The 18,764-nt window shown below is 41.3% G+C and overlaps 1 protein-coding gene across 4 annotated transcripts in view; it reads left to right on the top strand.

Moving 5' to 3' along the window:
- The window catches only part of pip5kl1 (phosphatidylinositol-4-phosphate 5-kinase-like 1), a 61,973-nt gene extending 43,544 nt beyond the window's left edge, over window positions 1–18,429 (top strand). For all 4 annotated transcript variants that reach the window (XM_085463018.1, XM_085463016.1, XM_085463015.1 and 1 more), the window contains 6 exons: window positions 3,358–3,482; window positions 6,211–6,245; window positions 6,339–6,394; window positions 6,744–6,856; window positions 7,037–7,199; window positions 16,989–18,429. In XM_085463018.1, the coding sequence (XP_085319144.1) occupies window positions 3,358–3,482; window positions 6,211–6,245; window positions 6,339–6,394; window positions 6,744–6,856; window positions 7,037–7,199; window positions 16,989–17,430 (934 nt within the window). In that variant the 3' untranslated portion in view covers window positions 17,431–18,429. The remainder of the gene's footprint in view (window positions 1–3,357; window positions 3,483–6,210; window positions 6,246–6,338; window positions 6,395–6,743; window positions 6,857–7,036; window positions 7,200–16,988) is intronic.
- Window positions 18,430–18,764: the final 335 nt, after the last annotated feature.

Raw genomic sequence — 18,764 nt, 5'->3', positions numbered from 1 at the left:
TCTGTGGAAATTCATTAAAAAGATATGACGAGAGAAATAAGTGGTTCATTTCCAGAGTTTGAAATCTGAAGAAATCTGAGCGAAGGACGAATTTCCTACCCTCAAACAAGTCTAACTCATTTCAGAACGGTAATAGGTGAGAAAATAATTCTTGAATTGTGAGCGTCAGGAGTGTCTGAAGATATACTGGGACAAGCCTCATGTCTTAACTTTGCTTCATTAAGGAGATATGACGATTCGAATATGCCTCTCATTACAGAAATCAAGCGGTGATTTTGAACAAACTCTCCATTGACTTTCTATGGAGAGTTTTGCGACTTTGTGTTGGTCTGAGGAGATTTGCCAAAATTCTATAAATCCCACAACAATGATAGTGACATTTTCGGAAAGCCAGCAAAAATACCTACGTTTTGATGTATAATTTGTGGAAGTTGAGTGAAAATTGAGCAAGTAGCAAGAAGTTGTTCGGACATGAAGAGAAGACTGCAAAACCTTCAGTGGCACACTGGAAGCCAAGTGCAATAGCAACCATAACAACGCATGTATTTTGTGAAAAATCACAATTTTGCAACTGAAAACGTTAAGAGGCATAAAAGTAAAACGGTAAAAGATTTGAAAAAGCTGATTTATACCTGAATAGCCCAATAATTTGAGAACAATTTAAAGTTTGAATGGTTGTTCTACGTGAAAATATGAGGAAGTAGTTAAGTTTCAAAAACAAGAACATTTTAGCAGAATTGCAGAAGTTTCCCATTCATTTCAATGGGACAAATTAAGCTTAATATTTTAAAAAGTATAATAGTGAAAAATACCAAAAGACATAGCACACATTAGCAGAAGTAGCAGAATAGTTTAAAATTTGAACAGTGAAAATCGGCTGAAAATTGTGGAAGTAGTTAAGTGCCAAAAAGTGTACGGAAGTATCAAGAGGAACTCAATATGTGTGCTTAAAGCATCCACACAATAAATAAAGTCAAAGACTAGCAGTCCTGTTGCTCTATTTTCACCTGTAAAGCAGGAGTGCGGTAGGCGGAGGTTTACCCTGGTGCAGGTGTGCCGCGGCGGTCAGTGGAAGAATCCGCGAGTTTCTCTGTGAATTTCTCATTACGTCGTTGCGCACTCGGTGCTTGCTTGGAAGTTTAGGGTTTTTTTCACTGTAAAAAGAAGTTTTCTTCCCACGCACATTGGACGGTAATGTTTTTGTCACTTTTTATGGAGTCAAACTTAAAGTGAGGTCAGTACTTCCACGCTTTAAACGCTGCACGGTCATACTCTCTCCCGCACTCGATATATTATCCACTGTTGATCTGCACACAGCTGTTGTCACGAACGCCGCACTTGCCTACGTCACTGTCATGAGACATTCTCGCAAAAAAAATCACAGTTTTAGTAACGCAGTAACGCAGCGGGAAAGTAACGGTAATCTAATTACCGTTTTTGTCATAGTAATCCCTTACTTTACTCGTTACTTGAAAAAAGTCATCGGATTACAGTAACGCGTTACTTGTAACGCGTTACTGTAATGCGATTTACTTGCATCTATTTGAAAGAGTGAGTGTAAACACCAGAGGTGGGACCAAGTCATTGTTTTGCAAGTCTCAAGTAAGTCTCAAGTCTTTATCCTCAAGTCTCAAGTCAAGTCTCAAGTAATGTCAGGCAAGTCAGAGTCGAGTCTCAAGTCACTGGTGTAAAAGTCCGAGTCAAGTCACAAGTCTGAAACTTTGAATTTCAAGTCCTTTCGAGTCTTTAAAAAAAAAAAACGAAAAAATAATGTTGCAGTTATGCTAAATGTAAATATTAGACCATGTAATTTTAAAATCTGTGTTTTTCTCAACACATGACAAAATAGTGAACTTAGAAAATATACACAAATTGTGAAATTGCACCTCTTTAAAATGCAGCTCAATTAAACCTAGCTCCAAGAATAATTTTCACCGACAGTTCTGAGATAAGCTGCATGTTATTCTTGGATGCGGTTGTAGGACCAGCTTTAAAATCGCATGACAAAAATATCATACACATTAAAAAAAACTGTATCACCAACGTAGCCTGGACAAGATTTGCTAGTTAGATGAAGTCAGCTATCTCATCTTAGCATATTTATATGCATATTTATAATCATACGGTTCTTGGAGTGAGTGCATACACTCATGAAGTTTAGTAACTTCAGGTCACTGCAACAAGCCCAGGTACAGTTTACCGACAGATGGGTGCAGGACCTTGAAATGCACCGTGTAGAACGAAAGACCATCGTACGTATCATAAGTTTACCAGTCTCACAAATTGTCGTCATAAATACACATTCCTTAACTGTTTATTAATAGGACCTTTGAGCTCAACGGTAATTAATTAGTAGTGGAAATAATTTCTGGTACCCATCACAGAAATGTAGCAGTGACAACAATATTGTATGCTGTAATCGTACTGGGCAATTAGTGATACAAAAAACCTGTTTTATCCTGTGAATAAAAGTATATGTTTTTGTCAATGTACCATAATAACAGAAGCGAAACGCAATATTGTGTCAGGACAATTCACTATTTATGCACAATAAACAAAGGAGCATAGCGCGACAATTTCTGTTCAGCGCCAGACTTGCTTGTAACCTATATCACTAATTATGTTATGAAAATGACGTATTAAGTACTAAAAAACACTGACCTTCGTGTAAATGCTTGGAGCAGACTAACCTGTGAGCTGGAGTGTTCTGGGACGTTATATTTGGTCTTTGAATGGCTGCAATCCAGGCCATCCGTCGTCTTTGTTACTTCGGAAACATGGCTTGAACAATTTCTCTTCAACGACGTAATCCGATAACAACCGATCTCTTTACCCGTCGGCTTCCCGTGGCTGTCATGCGACCGGCTATTGCAGTTAATAATACAGCGGCTTCTTGACATTTTTGTGTTTCTTTTTATCGCTGTATAACTGATTTTAATTGAAAGCCTGCGTGCGCTAGTACCGCTTGCCACGAGTTCCCAGAATCCTTTGCGGTTCTACCCGTGAATGACGTCACATTTTCAATCTCTATATAATATGCATGTTAAATTTTATATTTGGGGTAAAATATCAAGTCTTTTCAAGTAAACCGGTTCAAGTCCAATTCAAGTCCCAAGTCATTGGTGTAAAAGTCCAAGTCAAGTCACAAGTCTTAGAACATTTTTTCAAGTCAAGTCTAAAGTCATAAAATTAATGACTCGAGTCTGACTCGAGTCCAAGTCATGTGACTCGAGTCCACACCTCTGGTAAACACACACAAAAAATTATTTTATGTGCTGTTACAAGTAATGTGTTACTGCCCATCTCTGGTCACTGATAAGAGAGAGATATACTGACACCGTGTTTTTCAACTTTTAGGAATGATAAACGCTTCTTCTTAAAGACTCAGAACAAAAGGGAAATTAAGTTCCTTCTGGGCAACCTGAAGATCTACATGGAGCACCTGAGGAAATACCCACATTCACTGCTGGTCAAGTTTTTAGGTACCACACACACAGACTGAGAAATATCTCTGTACATCACTCACAATCCCCAGGGTCCGGTCAACCCTCCACATTAGACTGGATGCTTCTGTTCACAGTGTTACAGTATAGTGGGCACATTTTAAGAGTCCAAGAGTCCAGAGTCTGGCTGGCTCAGATGCTGGCAGTTCTCACTGCAGTCTACCGGTAGCGTCTCCTTTTAGGCCAGGATAGACGAATGTCACCGAGCAGTGACTAAGTTTGTGGTAAAAGGCTTGCCCCCGATTTTCGGTAAGTGAATGTGTTTAATTGTAGGCAGGGACATTACTGGATATTCTTGTGTAATTGCTACAGAATAATGGTAAACGGCCTGTATTTATATAGCGCTTTACTAGTCAAAAATAAACCTGCCCCGGGGCCTACCACAGCACTTTCACACCTGTGCCATGATACACAAATAATAAAATGCCATCTTGGATGACATTTACCCTGCACTCGTCCTTTGTATATCTTGGCACAGGCATAATATCTCTGTGGTAGTCCTATCAGAGCAGAAAACACTTGCAGCACACCTACAGCTTTCTGATGAATGATCCCTTTTTTCAGTGCAATGTTAAACAAACTCTGCAGGGGAAATTCCACCGAAAGCCTTTTACCTTCACAATGACACATTTTTCTCTGTTGCAGTTTGATTTTTACCTCGTTGAAATTGCAGCAACAATTAAACAACAGAAATTAGCTCCCTATAATAAATACACCAAACAGTGGGCGAGTGAAAAGCAACAGAAATTAGCTCCCTATTATAAATACACCAAACAGTGGGCGAGTGAAAAGCAGAGGCCCGTGCTATGCAGAAGACGTGTGTAGGAAGTCACTTCAGGTTTAAACTTGGCTGGTTTTGATCACTGGTTCCCGTCTTATCTTGCTGCTGATGCATGCCTAACATGCTCTGGAGCAGATTACGTTCGAGACAACAGATCAGCACGAACAAAACCAAAACCAACCCAGCAACTCCACAGAAAGTGGTGTGGCGTATTGCAAGGGGCATAAAATCCCTTCAGCGTGCAGACAGTAAGAAGGTGTGAAGTCTGTCTGTAGTGAATGAAAATGAGTACAATTATGAATTAGTAGAATCAACTTTATTGATTTTTCCCCTGTTAGCTTCAATTTGAAAAGTACTTTATTACTGAACATTGTGATTACTGGAACTGTCAGCTTAAACAGCTGTGATTTTTGCTGCCCTTCTTTTCTGGTTAAAAAAAGGTTTATAGAAGTTTGTTTTCCAGTGTTATGGAGCAAAGCTCTTAAAGTTTACACAAAGTCCTGTGAATCCTTTTCCTTTCACTCGTACTGTGCTGCTTTGTCTGCAGTAGCTGTCACTTTCAGCGTATCATGTGTTTGACCTCTTCTGATTTTTCTAATATTAGTTTTATCCTCTTTTGTCCATGTATCTGATTGCACACGTGTTAAAAATTTGTATCTTATCTTAGGTTTGTGATTAATTGGCTTCATAAATACGATATTTATCATCTGTTGAGCCCACTAGTTTCCATTATTGTGCTGCTTTTAACTTGTATTAACAAAAGAGGTCAGCTAGCTTCTTATTGTTTTAGGATCTCATGAGAAATGAAAGGAACTTCGTTTTTGGGTAGGACCTCTTTGTTCATAATTTTAAATATCAAGCACTTTTCTATGCAAACATAGCCAGTAAGAAGTGCCTGGAAAATAAAATAATGAAAGCAATTTCAAAATAAAAGAGAAAGTGATTAAAAATGAAACTTAAAAAAAAACCAAAACGATTTTTGTAACTAGTGAAAACACCAAAACTGAGAGAAATGTCAGCCTTCAATGATCGACCTAGACTGAACGCTCAGAGGGGAAATGTATGGAGCCCTGAAAGGCGAATGAGAAGAACAATCCATGTGTTATTACTCGTGTAACATTGGCTCTTTTTACTTGTATGAGTAACTTAAACTTTAATAATACTGCAGTACAGAACTTCAGTGAATAATTGAAGAACAGATTATGACAAACACATTTTTATGAACAATCCCTCGGATGAATGCGACTTGTCACCAATTCCATGCACCAACACAAAACATGGAAAACAAGGACAGTGCCCTCGGATTGGCAGACTAAGGTGGTGAACCAAGGGATCATAAACCTCAGCCTCCATAGGGAAGCTACACCACTGTCCTGGTATGTCTAAGTATCACAAGTATTGGATGTTATCGTACGTGTATTTCTGGTGGACTCTCTTTCTGTTTTACCTAGAGTTGTGATTTGCATCTCATGGTGGTTTTGTCTTTATCTCCTGTTACCTCTGGCTCTCTTCCACTGCATGTCTTTCCTCCTCTCACCCCACCCGGTCACCACAGATGGCCGCCCCTCCCTGAGCCTGGTTCTGCTGGAGGTTTCTTCCTGTTAAAAAGATGTTTTTCGTTCCCACTGTCGCCAAACTGCTTGCTCATAGGGGAGCAAAGATAATCCATATGATCGTTGGGTTTTTCTCTGTATGTATTATTGTAGGGTCTACCTTACAAAATAAAGCACCTTATTGTGATTTGGGGCTGTATAAATAAAACTGAATTAAACTGAATTGAACAGGTGACAGCGAGTTCTCATTTGCAATAAACCGTAGAGTAGGTTTTAGAGTAAGAGGTTTTATGTTGCAAATCCCACATCCCACTTAAAATAAATCCCACTTAAAATAAATGTCTCAATTAAGTAACTGGTTGCTTGTTTTTAGGTGTTCACAGGATCCAAATCCCACAAAGACGAAAGGTACAGATACATTTTACGCCTGTTCAGTTCTGTTGAGAATTACAATGTGAAACAAAGGATTATAAAGTACTTTTTCCCATTTATCTGTTCCAGAAGTTCTTCATTGTCATGCAAAGTGTGTTTTATCCAGATGATCGCATCAATGCCAGGTAAGCTTGGAAGGATGTCCTTTACAAGCATCCATATGCGACAAGTTGAAGTTGACTATTGCTCAGGAACTGCAAACCTTCCGATCTCTTACAAACAGACTAGCACATGCTTGCATGGCTTTGGATGCTGATGCGACAGGTGCTGTCCGTGACTCTCTTGTGACTTTTTTTTCACGCTTGCACTTTTTAGACATTTACTTTGTAGTGCCTTCTATGCATTATGTACCAGGGATTGGGTTCACCTATACCAGGTGAACCTTGTTCCTGGAACTTTTGGGTCATGTTTCGATGGTCCAAGCCTCTAGCAGAACCTTGAAAACATCCAGTTATGCCTTTTTTGTGTTGTCAGGTATGACATTAAGGGCTGTGAGGTGAGTCGCTGGACAGAGCCTGCACCAGAGGGAAGCCACATCATCGTGGTTCTCAAAGACCTCAACTTCGAGGGCCAGTTCATCACTCTGGGTAAGAGCATTTATGTATTCAGGGTATAAGTTCAAAAGGTAGCATTATTGCACCTTCTTCCAGGCCTGTCACTGCAGTATCTCACTGCAAATGTCATGTCCATGTGCCGGAGTAACAATTAAATACCAGTTTTTGTGTCAGTATTGTGTTTTTCGAGCTGTGCGTTGTTTAATTGTTTAGACCAGCAGCGTTCCTGGCTCCTGCGACAGGTGGAAATTGACACACACTTCCTTCGCCAGCTCAACGTGTTGGACTACAGCCTTCTCCTGGCTCATCAGCCCCTACACCATGACGAGCGCCACCAGGGCCTCTCCTTTGCTACGCTCATCGTAAGAGCAAAAAAGTACGTTTTAGTACCCTGATTTTCATTTTTGTTGCATTTAGAGAGTTCTGATTGCGTATTAATTTTGGGAGGATTCCAGCAATTTTAAAACACTGAAAAGTGATGAACTGCTTCAATTCTTCATGATTCAACAAGGTGTTAGAAACATTCCTCTGAGACTTTGGTCCATATTGACATCACACATCACACAGTTGCTGCAGCTTCAATCCAAATGTCACAGCAGAAACCAAACTTCATCGAACCACGCAACGTTTTTCTATCCAAGCATGAAACCTGGTGTGCTCTCCTGCTGCTGCATCTGCTTCAAGATTCAACATGTGTGTTCAGAGAGGGTTTTTTTTTTTGTTTTGTTTATTTGGGTTTTTTTTTTTTTTTTTTTTTTTGTTGCCTTCCTATCAGGTCAAAGCAGTCTGGCAATTCTCTTTTGTCAGCCTCATTAACAGGACATGTTTATCCAGAGAACTGCCTGGCACTTGATATTTTCTCTCTCTTCTCAGACTATTCTCTGTAAACTCTAGATATGGTTGTACGGGAAAATCTCAGCAGCTAAGCAGTTTCTGAAACTCTCAGATCAGCCGGTCTGGCACTAATGGCACTGCCTCATTCAAATTCCCTATCCTGATGCTTGGTTTAATCTTCAAAAGGTTTACGTGCCTAAATGCACAGAATTTCTGCCATGTGAGTTGCAAATTAAACATTTTTTAAACATGGCTGTTAAAATGTTGGGTAACGCGTTGTGAGAATTGCACTGCATCACTGTTTTAGGAAACCTGAGACTTCTGTCTCAGCCAGTGCTCTTTGAACTAACAACCACAGAAAGTACAGAGAGCCTCACCAGCAGACTGGGTTTGGTTTGTTTCTTTGCTGACATTACAATAAATATTGATAAATCTCTTAACACCAGATTTATCCATACAATAACAAATACCTGCAGTCATGACAACATGCAAGCATGGAGAAAGTGAAAGCACAGCATGACATCATTATGATCTTTAAGGTGTATGAAACAAAAGCTCCAAATGAACACGAACACAAAAACACAAACACAAACGTGTTTTAAAATCCAGCTGCTGTATTAACAAGGTTAACTCAGCAGATGGAGCACTAAAGACAAAATAAGAGAAAACAATCAGAAACAACTCGCTGGCCGAATGTTTTTTTTTTTCATTCCTAAAATAAAAGTGGAACATCAGGAGCATCAGACACCTCGTCCTAAGCCAGAAATTGTAATTTCCATTAGTGTGTGACGCATGCTGCTTCATCACTCACTCACATCCAGAGCAGTGGGCTGGGCTCCCAGACTAAGCTTCCTGCATAGGGTCCTGTTGCAGAATTCCTCCACTTAAGTTTTTTTTTTTTCACTCTGCTTTAAATTAGAAGAAAACTGAGTCATTACTGGTTTTGTTCAGTTACAGACTGTAGACACAGCTTCAGACGAATATAAAATTCAGACACTGAGTCATGGTTGCCTTTTTGTTTTTGGCCCACGATATGCTTGATATCTGGCTTCAATTCAAGCACAAGCCCTGAATCACAGAATAATATAATGCATGTGGAGCTCAAATATTTACACTGAATATTTTGTATTTGAATTGCATGCAAACTATTTAGCTACCCCTTGATATGTATCTAACTGTTATACAGTGGGGCAAAAAAGTATTTAGTCAGCCACTGATTGTGCAAGTTCCCCCACCTAAAATGATGACAGAGGTCAGTAATTTGCACCAGAGGTACACTTCAACTGTGAGAGACAGAATGTGAAAAACAAATCAATGAATTCACATGGTAGGATTTGTAAAGCATTTATTCGTAAATCAGGGTGGAAAATAAGTATTTGGTCACCTCAAACAAGGAAAATCTCTGGCTCTCACAGACCTGTAACGTCTTCTGTAAGAAGCTTTTCTGTCCCCCACTCGTTACCTGTATGAATGGCACCTGTTTGAACTCATCATCTGTATAAAAGACACCTGTCCACAGCCTCAAACAGTCAGACTCCAAACTCCGCCATGGCCAAGACCAAAGAGCTTTCGAAGGACACCAGGAAAAGTATTGTAGACCTGCACCAGACTGGGAAGAGTGAATCTACAATAGACAAGCAGCTTGGTGTGAAAAAATCAACTGTGGGAGCAATCATCAGAAAATGGAAGACATACAAGACCACTGATAATCTCCCTCGATCTGGGGCTCCACGCAAGATCTCATCCCGTGGGGTCAAAATGATCATGAGAACGGTGAGCAAAGATCCCAGAACCACACGGGGGGACCTGGTGAATGACCTGAGAGAGCTGGGACCAAAGTAACAAAGGTCACCATCAGTAACACACTACAACAGCAGGGAATCAAATCCCGCAGTGCCAGACGTGTTCCGCTGCTGAAGCCAGTGCATGTCCAGGCCCGTCTGAAGTTTGCCAGAGAGCACATGGATGATACAGCAGAGGATTGGGAGAATGTCATGTGGTCAGATGAAACCAAAGTAGAACGTTTTGGTATAAACTCAACTCGTCGTGTTTGGAGGAAGAAGAATACTGAGTTGCATCCCAAGAACACCATACCTACTGTGAAGCATGGGGGTGGAAACATCATGCTATGGGGCTGTTTTTCTGCCAAGGGGACAGGACGACTGATCCGTGTTAAGGACAGAATGAATGGGGCCATGTATCGTGAGATTTTGAGCCAAAACCTCCTTCCATCAGTGAGAACTTTGAAGATGAAACGAGGCTGGGTCTTCCAACATGACAATGATCCAAAACACACCGCCCGGGCAACAAAGGAGTGGCTCCGTAAGAAGCATTTGAAAGTCCTGGAGTGGCCTAGCCAGTCTCCAGACCTCAACCCCATAGAAAATCTGTGGCGGGAGTTGAAAGTCCGTGTTGCTCGGCGACAGCCCCAAAACATCACTGCTCTCGAGAAGATCTGCATGGAGGAATGGGCCAAAATACCAGCTACTGTGTGTGCAAACCTGGTAAAGACCTATAGTAAACGTTTGACCTCTGTTATTGCCAACAAAGGTTATGTTACAAAGTATTGAGTTGTATTTTTGTTATTGACCAAATACTTATTTTCCACCCTGATTTACGAATAAATTCTTTACAAATCCTACCATGTGGATTCATGGATTTTTTTTTTCACATTCTGTCTCTCACAGTTGAAGTGTACCTCTGGTGCAAATTACTGACCTCTGTCATCATTTTAGGTGGGGGAACTTGCACAATCGGTGGCTGACTAAATACTTTTTTGCCCCACTGTATTTCATTTATTTGGGTTTATTAGAGTTGTTATTTGTATATTTAGGTTTCTCAAATCAATGTGCGTGCCTAATAAGAATTATAATAAATATTTTGATGTCCATTAGTAGAAATGGGCCTTCATGGTCAGTGTCTGAGGTCTTCTTCCCCAAGCTATAAAGCCTGCTTCATTTAGCCCTGTAAAGTCTGACTGATATGCCTCTAAGCTCTTTGTTGCTTTTCTCTTGAACATATGTTTGCATGATGATATAGAGCCAATATTCTAACTAATAATTAAACTTTTTGTAATTAAAATAAACAAGGGTTAGTTAGATTTAATTCCTGGTTGAATTTATAACTTTACTCGCTTAGAAAGAAATTAACAGATTCTAACTTTTATGGTACTTTAATTTTAATGGAGAGAGACAGGATATCAAAAATACCAAAAAGCCAGAAAAAAAAACCTATTACATAAACATTATAAATTGATTTGCATGTCATTGAGTGGCTCATCCAAATTTCAATTCGTCATGTTCCTAAAGCACCCCTGTCATTCCAACCTCTCCAACACTGTGATAAAGACCAAAGAGCTGACAAAGGGAGTCAGGGACAAGACTGTAGACATGCTTAAGGCTGGAAGGGGGGGGAAAGGGCCATCAGCAAGAAGCTTGGTGCCGAGGTGACGAGTATTGATCCGATTATACGGTAATGGAAGAAATATGAAATGACCATTAGTGGCCCTGGGTCTGGAATGTCATGCAAGATTTTGCCTCATGAAGGGAAGATGATCTTTAAAAGGTGGTGGATGACCCAAAACCTAATGACAGGAACTTGTTAATGATCAGGTGACCACCTACACTAAATGCCTTACCTCTGTGCTTGTCAACAAGGGTTTCTGCACTACTTCTGTGGTGAATCTTTGTAGACCTTGCAACGTAACTGACATTAATAGCTGACACCATTACCAGGATTCATGCTTTTCTGTGATGTTTTATGTGTTAATTACTTTGTGGTTGTGTCCCACAGCTTCATCTGTCCTTATACTAAAGTGATGACTCTTATTCTCTCACTGATAAAATTAAAAGCTGCAATGAGAAAGTAGCCTGAAATCCACAGCAGCAATCGACAGTACTGAAAAGCAGTTATATTTCCACAGCAATGCACGTCAGCTTTAGTGTATGTTAAGTGACAGGATTACAGAGGCCTCTGTGTTTTTGATGTACCTGTGGTCTGTAAGTCCTCAGTGGTGGACTCTGCTCTTCAGGTGATTTGTTTGCATTTATAAAATGTTTTTTAGTGACTTAGCAATCAAAAATATAATCATTCTACCTAAAATACATTAGAAACATGACGTTTTGGTTTACCATGTGAGTGGTAAACCAAATGCCTTACCAGCCCCAACCCTAAACCCAAATCAATATTAAAAAGCATTTTTAGTAACTAATTAGGTATGTAATCTCTGCATACCAGCCCCAACAGTAGTTTCTAAATCTGTTGGAAACTCCGTCATCAGTCTCTCCTGACATTTTTTCCAAAGCTGGTAGGGTTTGGTGTGTTTTACCGCAGCTGTTTAAGCCCTGACTACAAAGCACCATATAAAAGATTTGATAAAGCCAACTTTTAGTCAAGACCTCAACTATAAAAACAGAAATTAGCATAGCTTCCAAAGAAACTGTGAATGCATAAATGTCTTAAAGTTAAATCAAAACCAACAGGTCATTAGCAGCTCATTTGCAGTTAAAGTTAGAGCTAGGGTTACGTTCAGTTTTTTCTTTTCAGTTTCTGAAATTGGCACCAGTGTCCAGTTTTTGAAATATAAATAGCTGCAAGTGCACAATCACGACTGTGTGTCTCATTTAGACACTCAGACACTGAGCCATGTGCTAATTGCACACATTTCTGCATCTCTGCCATTCAAAGAGACTGTGTATATAGTTTATTGTGTGAATGCCGTGAGGCCCGGGTTCAAATCCTGCTTATGGCAACAATTTTTTCAGTTAACAGTTCAACCTTTTTAACTCTTTTCAACATAAATTTCAGCTTCTTCACCCCTTTGCAGCACAAATTCCAGATTCTTCAGCTGTTTTCAGCAAAACCCTCAGCTTCTTTACCTCTTTTCAGCACAAAGTTCTGCTTCTTTACACCTTTTCAGAAGAAACTTTTGCTTCTTTACCTCTTTTCAGCAGAAGTTTCAGCTTCTTGGCCTGTTTTCAGCAGAACTTTCAGTATCCTCATCTCTTTTTAGCAGAACGTTCAACAGGTTCACCTCTTTTCAGCAGACAGTTCAGCTTTTCCCACCTCTTTTCAGCACAAATCTAAGCCTCTTCTGCTCTTTTCAGCAGAATTTTCAGTTTCTCCATCTCTTTTTTGCTGAAAATTCAGCTTTTTCACCTCTTTTCAGCACAAATTTCAGTTTCTTCACTGCTTTTGAGCACAAAGTTCTGCTTCTTCACCTCTTTTCAGCACAATTCAGCTTCTTCTGCACAGTGCACATTTTTTCTCTCATCATATCGTTGCTTGGGAGTAGAACTGGTTTGGCTTACTGGGATGAGTAGCCGCTGTGAGACCCAGTGGCGAAGTTTCGAATCCTACCTGTGGGGGTTGCCGCACATCTTCCCTGCTTGCATGCACACTGCTTTCTTATCACTCTGCAGTATACCCTTTCAAATACAGCCATCTTCAGCAAGCACTTCAGCTTCTACACCTCTGTTCAGCAGATAATTCTGCTTCTTCAGCTGTTTAGCAGATTCCACTACATGGCATTCACACTTTCGCAGGAAATGCAACTGTTTCTAGTTTTATGTAATATTCAGTACTGAACTTAAAACTTTTCAAGGAATCAATTTATCATTCAGTGTTTTCATAAAAGCCTTATTTTTACACAAACGAGGTTTAAGGCCTGGAGACGTTTGAAGCTTTTTGTCCTCCACAATGGAAAATGGCTAAAAATAAAAAGCCACTTTAGCCACCTCCTAATTTTATTAATTCTGTGCTCAGCTTTGAGTCTCTAACATCATTAAAACATAGCTGCTACTGCTCATTTTACATTTTTCGCTTGTGTTTTCACTCTTTCCCAACATGCTCAAATCTCTAGATTCATATATGTCCAAATTCCTTTGGAAAAATATGCCCCCACGTATAAGCTTAAAAACACTACAAAAGACCAAGGATAAAGGAGGATTAGAACTACCTAACTTTCAGCACTACTTCTTAGCCAACAGGCTTCAGTTTATCTCAGGATGGCTAAAACATACCTTCTTAGATGAACCTTGGCTAGATGTAGAAAAAGCACTTTACAATAATCTAGAGATTTCAGATCTACCATTTATCAGCTCAAACATCCAACGACATGAATGCTTCAAAAGCATCAACATCGGCTCTTCTCTGACAGCATGGTGGGAGTTTCTAAAAATAACGGAGATCTTCATTAATCCCATGCAAACGTACACCTATCTGGAATAACCCTGACATATTACAAAACAATAATATGATAAACTTTTCAGATTGGAGTGGTAAAGGAATCAAATATGTAGAACATATACTAGAAGGAACAGAATTTATTTCATTTGACAGACTAGTTACACAATATGGGATCAACAAGAAAAGATTTTTAGAATATCAACAAATTAAATCCATAATAAACTACAAACACCACCAAGTGTGGTTCAGTTTCTTACTCTTAAAACCCCCAAATTACTATCCAAAATATACAGAATGCTTTCTAAAACAGATGAATCAATATCACTTCCTATGGCAAAATGGGAAGCGGATTTATCAGTTAACTTAGACCAAAACTTCTGGTCTCAGATTTGCTTAAAAACCTTTCATCTAATCAGAAATCCCAGAAATCGCTGCTGCACTGGGCCCCAGTCTGGATGGGCCTGGGCCCACTTTCCCTGGCGGGTCGCGGAGTATGGGGGTGCCTACTGGGGTCAGCGGGGGAGCTGACCCCAGCTCCACCACAACCACCGACACATGCAGGGCCTTGGAGTAGGGGTGTGTCACCAGCGTGCAGAGGAGGCATCCCCCCCCTCTGTCCCCTTCTGGCTGCCTCTGCCTCAATTTTATCCCACAACTCAGACATTCACATTACTCACACTCTCATTACACATACATATAGGATCTTGGGGGTGGACACGCTACACGGAATCCAAATTATCATCAGGGTGTACACCTCACCCCTGGCGTCGTTGCCCACCTCTCAATTTTAAATACACGTAGACATTGAGGGCTAGCAGGAGGGGCTATGCGCTTACCTGCTGCTCTCTGGCAGGTAGCTCCATGCCCACCTCTCAATTTTAAATACACGTAGACATTGAGGGCTAGCAGGAGGGGCTATGCGCTTACCTGCTGCTCTCTGGCAGGTAGCTCCATGCCCTCCTGGGTTTTAAATGCACTTTAGAACACACATACATCAACACTACAATGAGCGGGTGGAGGGAGGTTTGGAGTCTTCTCTCACCCCCGTTCTCTGCGGCCTGCTGAAGCGGGGGGGCTAGAAGGAGGACTTGGTCGTCCGACTGCGGTCTGGAGTGTGGGGCCTCCCTGCTGCTGCGGAGTCGGGGCGGTCTGCTTCTCCCCACCGCAGGGAAAAGGGTAACACTACCTGGGTCTGGGTGCAGTCCCCCCCTCCAGGGGCAAGGGTACCTAGACCCGGTTTGTAGAGTACGCTTGGGGAGTGTGATCGTGTGTACAGCGTCTCTTTATATCTGTCTCCACGTTGGTTGAGTGTGGAGTAAGTGCATATGAGAGCATGAGGGTGGGAATGGATGTTTGTATCTGTGTGTGCCTGTATGTCTGTGTCTTTATGTCAGGTTGGGTATCAGACGCCACCTCTCTGGGGACACCTCAGGCCCTCCAAGGTTTGGAGGCCTATCTCCCCCCACCACTTCCCCTGCCGGTGGCGGACTCCCTCAGACATCAGTTCGTTGTGTCTGGGGATGGGCGTCCGGGTACACACCGGCTCACTCCTTGGCGGCTGCTTATCAGGGCCTGGAGCCTGGGGCTCGCTTGGGCCACTTTGGAGGTGGGGTGCCCCCGGCCTCTCGGCCTGGGGCTCGGTCACTCAGGCACAGCTGGCTGCCGTCGGAGCTCACGGGCACGTCACTGCAACCCGCCCTGGCTTCTGCTCCGCGGCTACTGAGTGAGCCCTCATCTGGGACTCTCCTCAGCTCTTTCTGGGACAGTGGCGCGGCTGCCCCTCTGTTGGTCTTCCTTGGTCTCTTGTGTTCTGGGGGCCTCTGGATGTCTGGAGTTTTGATCTCCTCCATACCTGCTTCATGCCCTGGAGGACGGGGCTGTGGCCCCCCCACACCCTCTAGCAGATCATTACATGAAGGAACCTTTTAAAAAAACAAGCGCGTCCATGCTCACAGGTGTACACACGGGTGATCACACCCACAAACTACACCCTTTTTGGCTCCTACCTCAAAGCCCACTGTGTTCTGTTGATCTTATGTGCTGCACAATAATGTTTAATATTTAGTATTTACTGTCATATTCCCATATATCATTGTGATGTTGTTTATTCTATTACTCTCGTTTTCTTCTGCTTGTTTTCTTTTTTCTTTCTCAACAGGTGATCCAGGTGATCGATAGATGTATTTTTTTTTCTGCCCATTCTGTTGGTTTTTGTTTTTTGCCCTTCTCCCCCGTCCCTCTTCTCAGCTGTTTTTCTTTCCCTCTTTCTTTCTCCCCTTCTTTCCCCCAGTCAAGTCTTTCCCGTATTCAGCAAGTGAAAATAAAATAAACAATAAAAGGTGAATCAAATGGACCATTACGGCAAGGCTGGGATGGTCAGTTTGGTAAAGTAAATCCGTTGGGCATCTTTCTTTGCCTTTAGACAATAATTCTGATGGCAAAAGAGCCAAACGGGACAGGCAAAAAAAAAAAAAACATGCTCAAATTTAATTCGGTTCCCTGTCTCTCTGTGCACCTTGCCATTTTGTGTGAAAATTCCATTACATCAGGATTTCTGACTCAGACTATCCTGTCTGGCACCACCAACCACACCAAGTTCCAAGTCAATTTAATAAGCCCTTTTTTCCATTCTGATGTTCAACCAGCAGTCGTTTCAACCATGTCCACACGCCTTAGTGCATTCTTCTATAGGAGTGGTGGATGAAATATTTGCCTTTACCATCTTGACACCCATTAGGCCAGCAGTAACCAGTGTGGAATTTTAGGGTTGCTCTGGGTTGCTTTTATTTAGGCTCATTTCTCAGAAACCAAAAGATATTACCTTTCAGATTTTTGACTATATATTCTCTTAACATATTTTCTTTTTAACTGTTTCAAATTTGAATAAATATTATAAAAAATGGTAGACTGTAACCTAACCCAAGCCCCAGGCTTAACCCTAAATGAGTTATCAGTTACCTGGTGTTCAGAAATTAATGCATGAGTATAATGGCGTGGGAATTCAATGTGTATATTCAGTCTGGATTCACTTGGTGCCCTAAACTCTGTTGTAATCTGTCTAGACCGGACTGAAAGGATTACAAAAGGGTCAATTAGGGTGTCCGTTTCAGTGACTCATTCTCATCTGTATGGCTTTTCTTTTCAGGTCTGTGAATCCAGGCTCCAGTCCAATCCATATGAATGCAGCCACAGTTCCCGGAGCAGTCGTGGACGAGGACCCTGCCCTATCCTTATCTGAAACAGACAGCGGCTTAAAGACACCACACTCTCAAGCTGCATCAAGGAGCAGCTCTCCTCGAACATGTGCAAAGGATGCTGGGCCAGCAAGCGCCGAGGCTGAGCTGCAAGACTTCCAAGCCCAAAACCGACGTTTGCTGCCAAACTTAAAGAATCCTCTTCACATCATTGATGGCCCCGAGCAGCGCTACTTTGTCGGCATCATTGACATTTTCACAGTTTACAGTTTTAAGAAGAGGCTGGAGCATTTGTGGAAGAGGTTGAGGCACCCCGGTCGGTCCTTCTCAACCGTCAGTCCACAGACTTACTGCCTCAGGCTGTGTCAGTGGGTGCAAGACCACACCAAGTAGAGCCTGAACAAGAGGTGGAAACTCATTTCCACTTCTCACCTGCAAGTCCAAATAACCAAAGTTCAAACGCATGGCGTAAAGCACGTTTCCTCTCAAACCTTCTCATCATAAGAACTTCAGACATTAAATGTGGGCCTCACCTCTGAGCCTTTAGCAGATACCAAAATGATTTTTGCACACACATAAATTAGATTTTGTAGAAAATGGATGGATGGCTGATTACGAAACAATGCAATGAAACAGGCTGTACGCAAATAGGAATTTCATTATTTATTTGAACATTTTTTTGGATTGGATTACTTCTTTATACTTCCTTAACCTGCCAAATAGTTTTAAGACAAGTATGCGTTTCAGCCCACTGTGTTCAAATTTTAGAATTATATTCTGGATTTGACGCTTCAAGCTGAATGTTTGGGGTATCTTAGCTTGCTATGACCATGAGTCTGAGCCGAAAACTCTGTACTTGGGCCCACCCTAACGCATAAGCTGCTTTATTCTACATTTTGACTCTGAGTGGGACCATAATTTACAGACTAAACACCAAGTTGTGTTCAAAATGGCTTAAATTGAGTGACTCTGACCACAAACACATCAAGAAAGTGATTAGAGAAGTCGTGAATCCAAAACAACACAGGGTTATTTTCTGATTTCTCTTCTATACATTCATACTTCTTTTTGCAACCAGAGGGTTTTAAAAGTAATGCAGGTGTAAGGCCTTTAATACACAGAGACTGTGATGTCCTCTGTCCAGCTGTTATTGTTTCTATCCACTTCTTCTTCTGTTACTGCTAATGCTACCTCAGAAAGACTAATTTAAATACATGGGTGCATTAAAGGGTTAAATAAATACTTGTTTTGTGTTTTGCAAACCAGTGAGTTTGTGAAGCAAATATATTTGCAGCACAGGGAGCCTCATTCCTCAAGATCACATACATGTTCTAGCATCATGGAATAAAGCTGACTTGCAATCTTTTTTCTTTTTAATATATTTTCATTCTTATTGACTTCTGTAATGTACAGGGTGAACCTACAGCCATGGACCTTCTGTTTTTCCCCATCTACAGGGTGGGCCATTTATATTATATATAATAAAATGGGCCGCCTTCTAAATGGCCACCATGGTCACCACCCATCTTGAGGAGTTTGCCCCCTCACATATACTAATGTGCCACAAACAGGACTTTAATATCACCAACCATTCCCATTTTATTATATATAATATAAATGGTTCACCCTGTAGATGGGGGAACAACAGAAGGTCCATGGCTGTAGGTTCACCCTGTACATTACAGAAGTCAATAAGAATGAAAATATATTAAAAAGAAAAAAGACCT

The sequence above is a fragment of the Copadichromis virginalis genome, linkage group LG7 (assembly GCF_057382275.1).
Source record: "Copadichromis virginalis isolate Kocher_CV1m ecotype Utaka linkage group LG7, C_Virginalis_male_GT1.1, whole genome shotgun sequence".
Classification (NCBI taxonomy): domain Eukaryota; kingdom Metazoa; phylum Chordata; class Actinopteri; order Cichliformes; family Cichlidae; genus Copadichromis; species Copadichromis virginalis.
The sequence above is the reverse complement of the archived record's forward strand: the minus strand, read 5'-3'. Positions and strand labels throughout refer to the sequence as shown.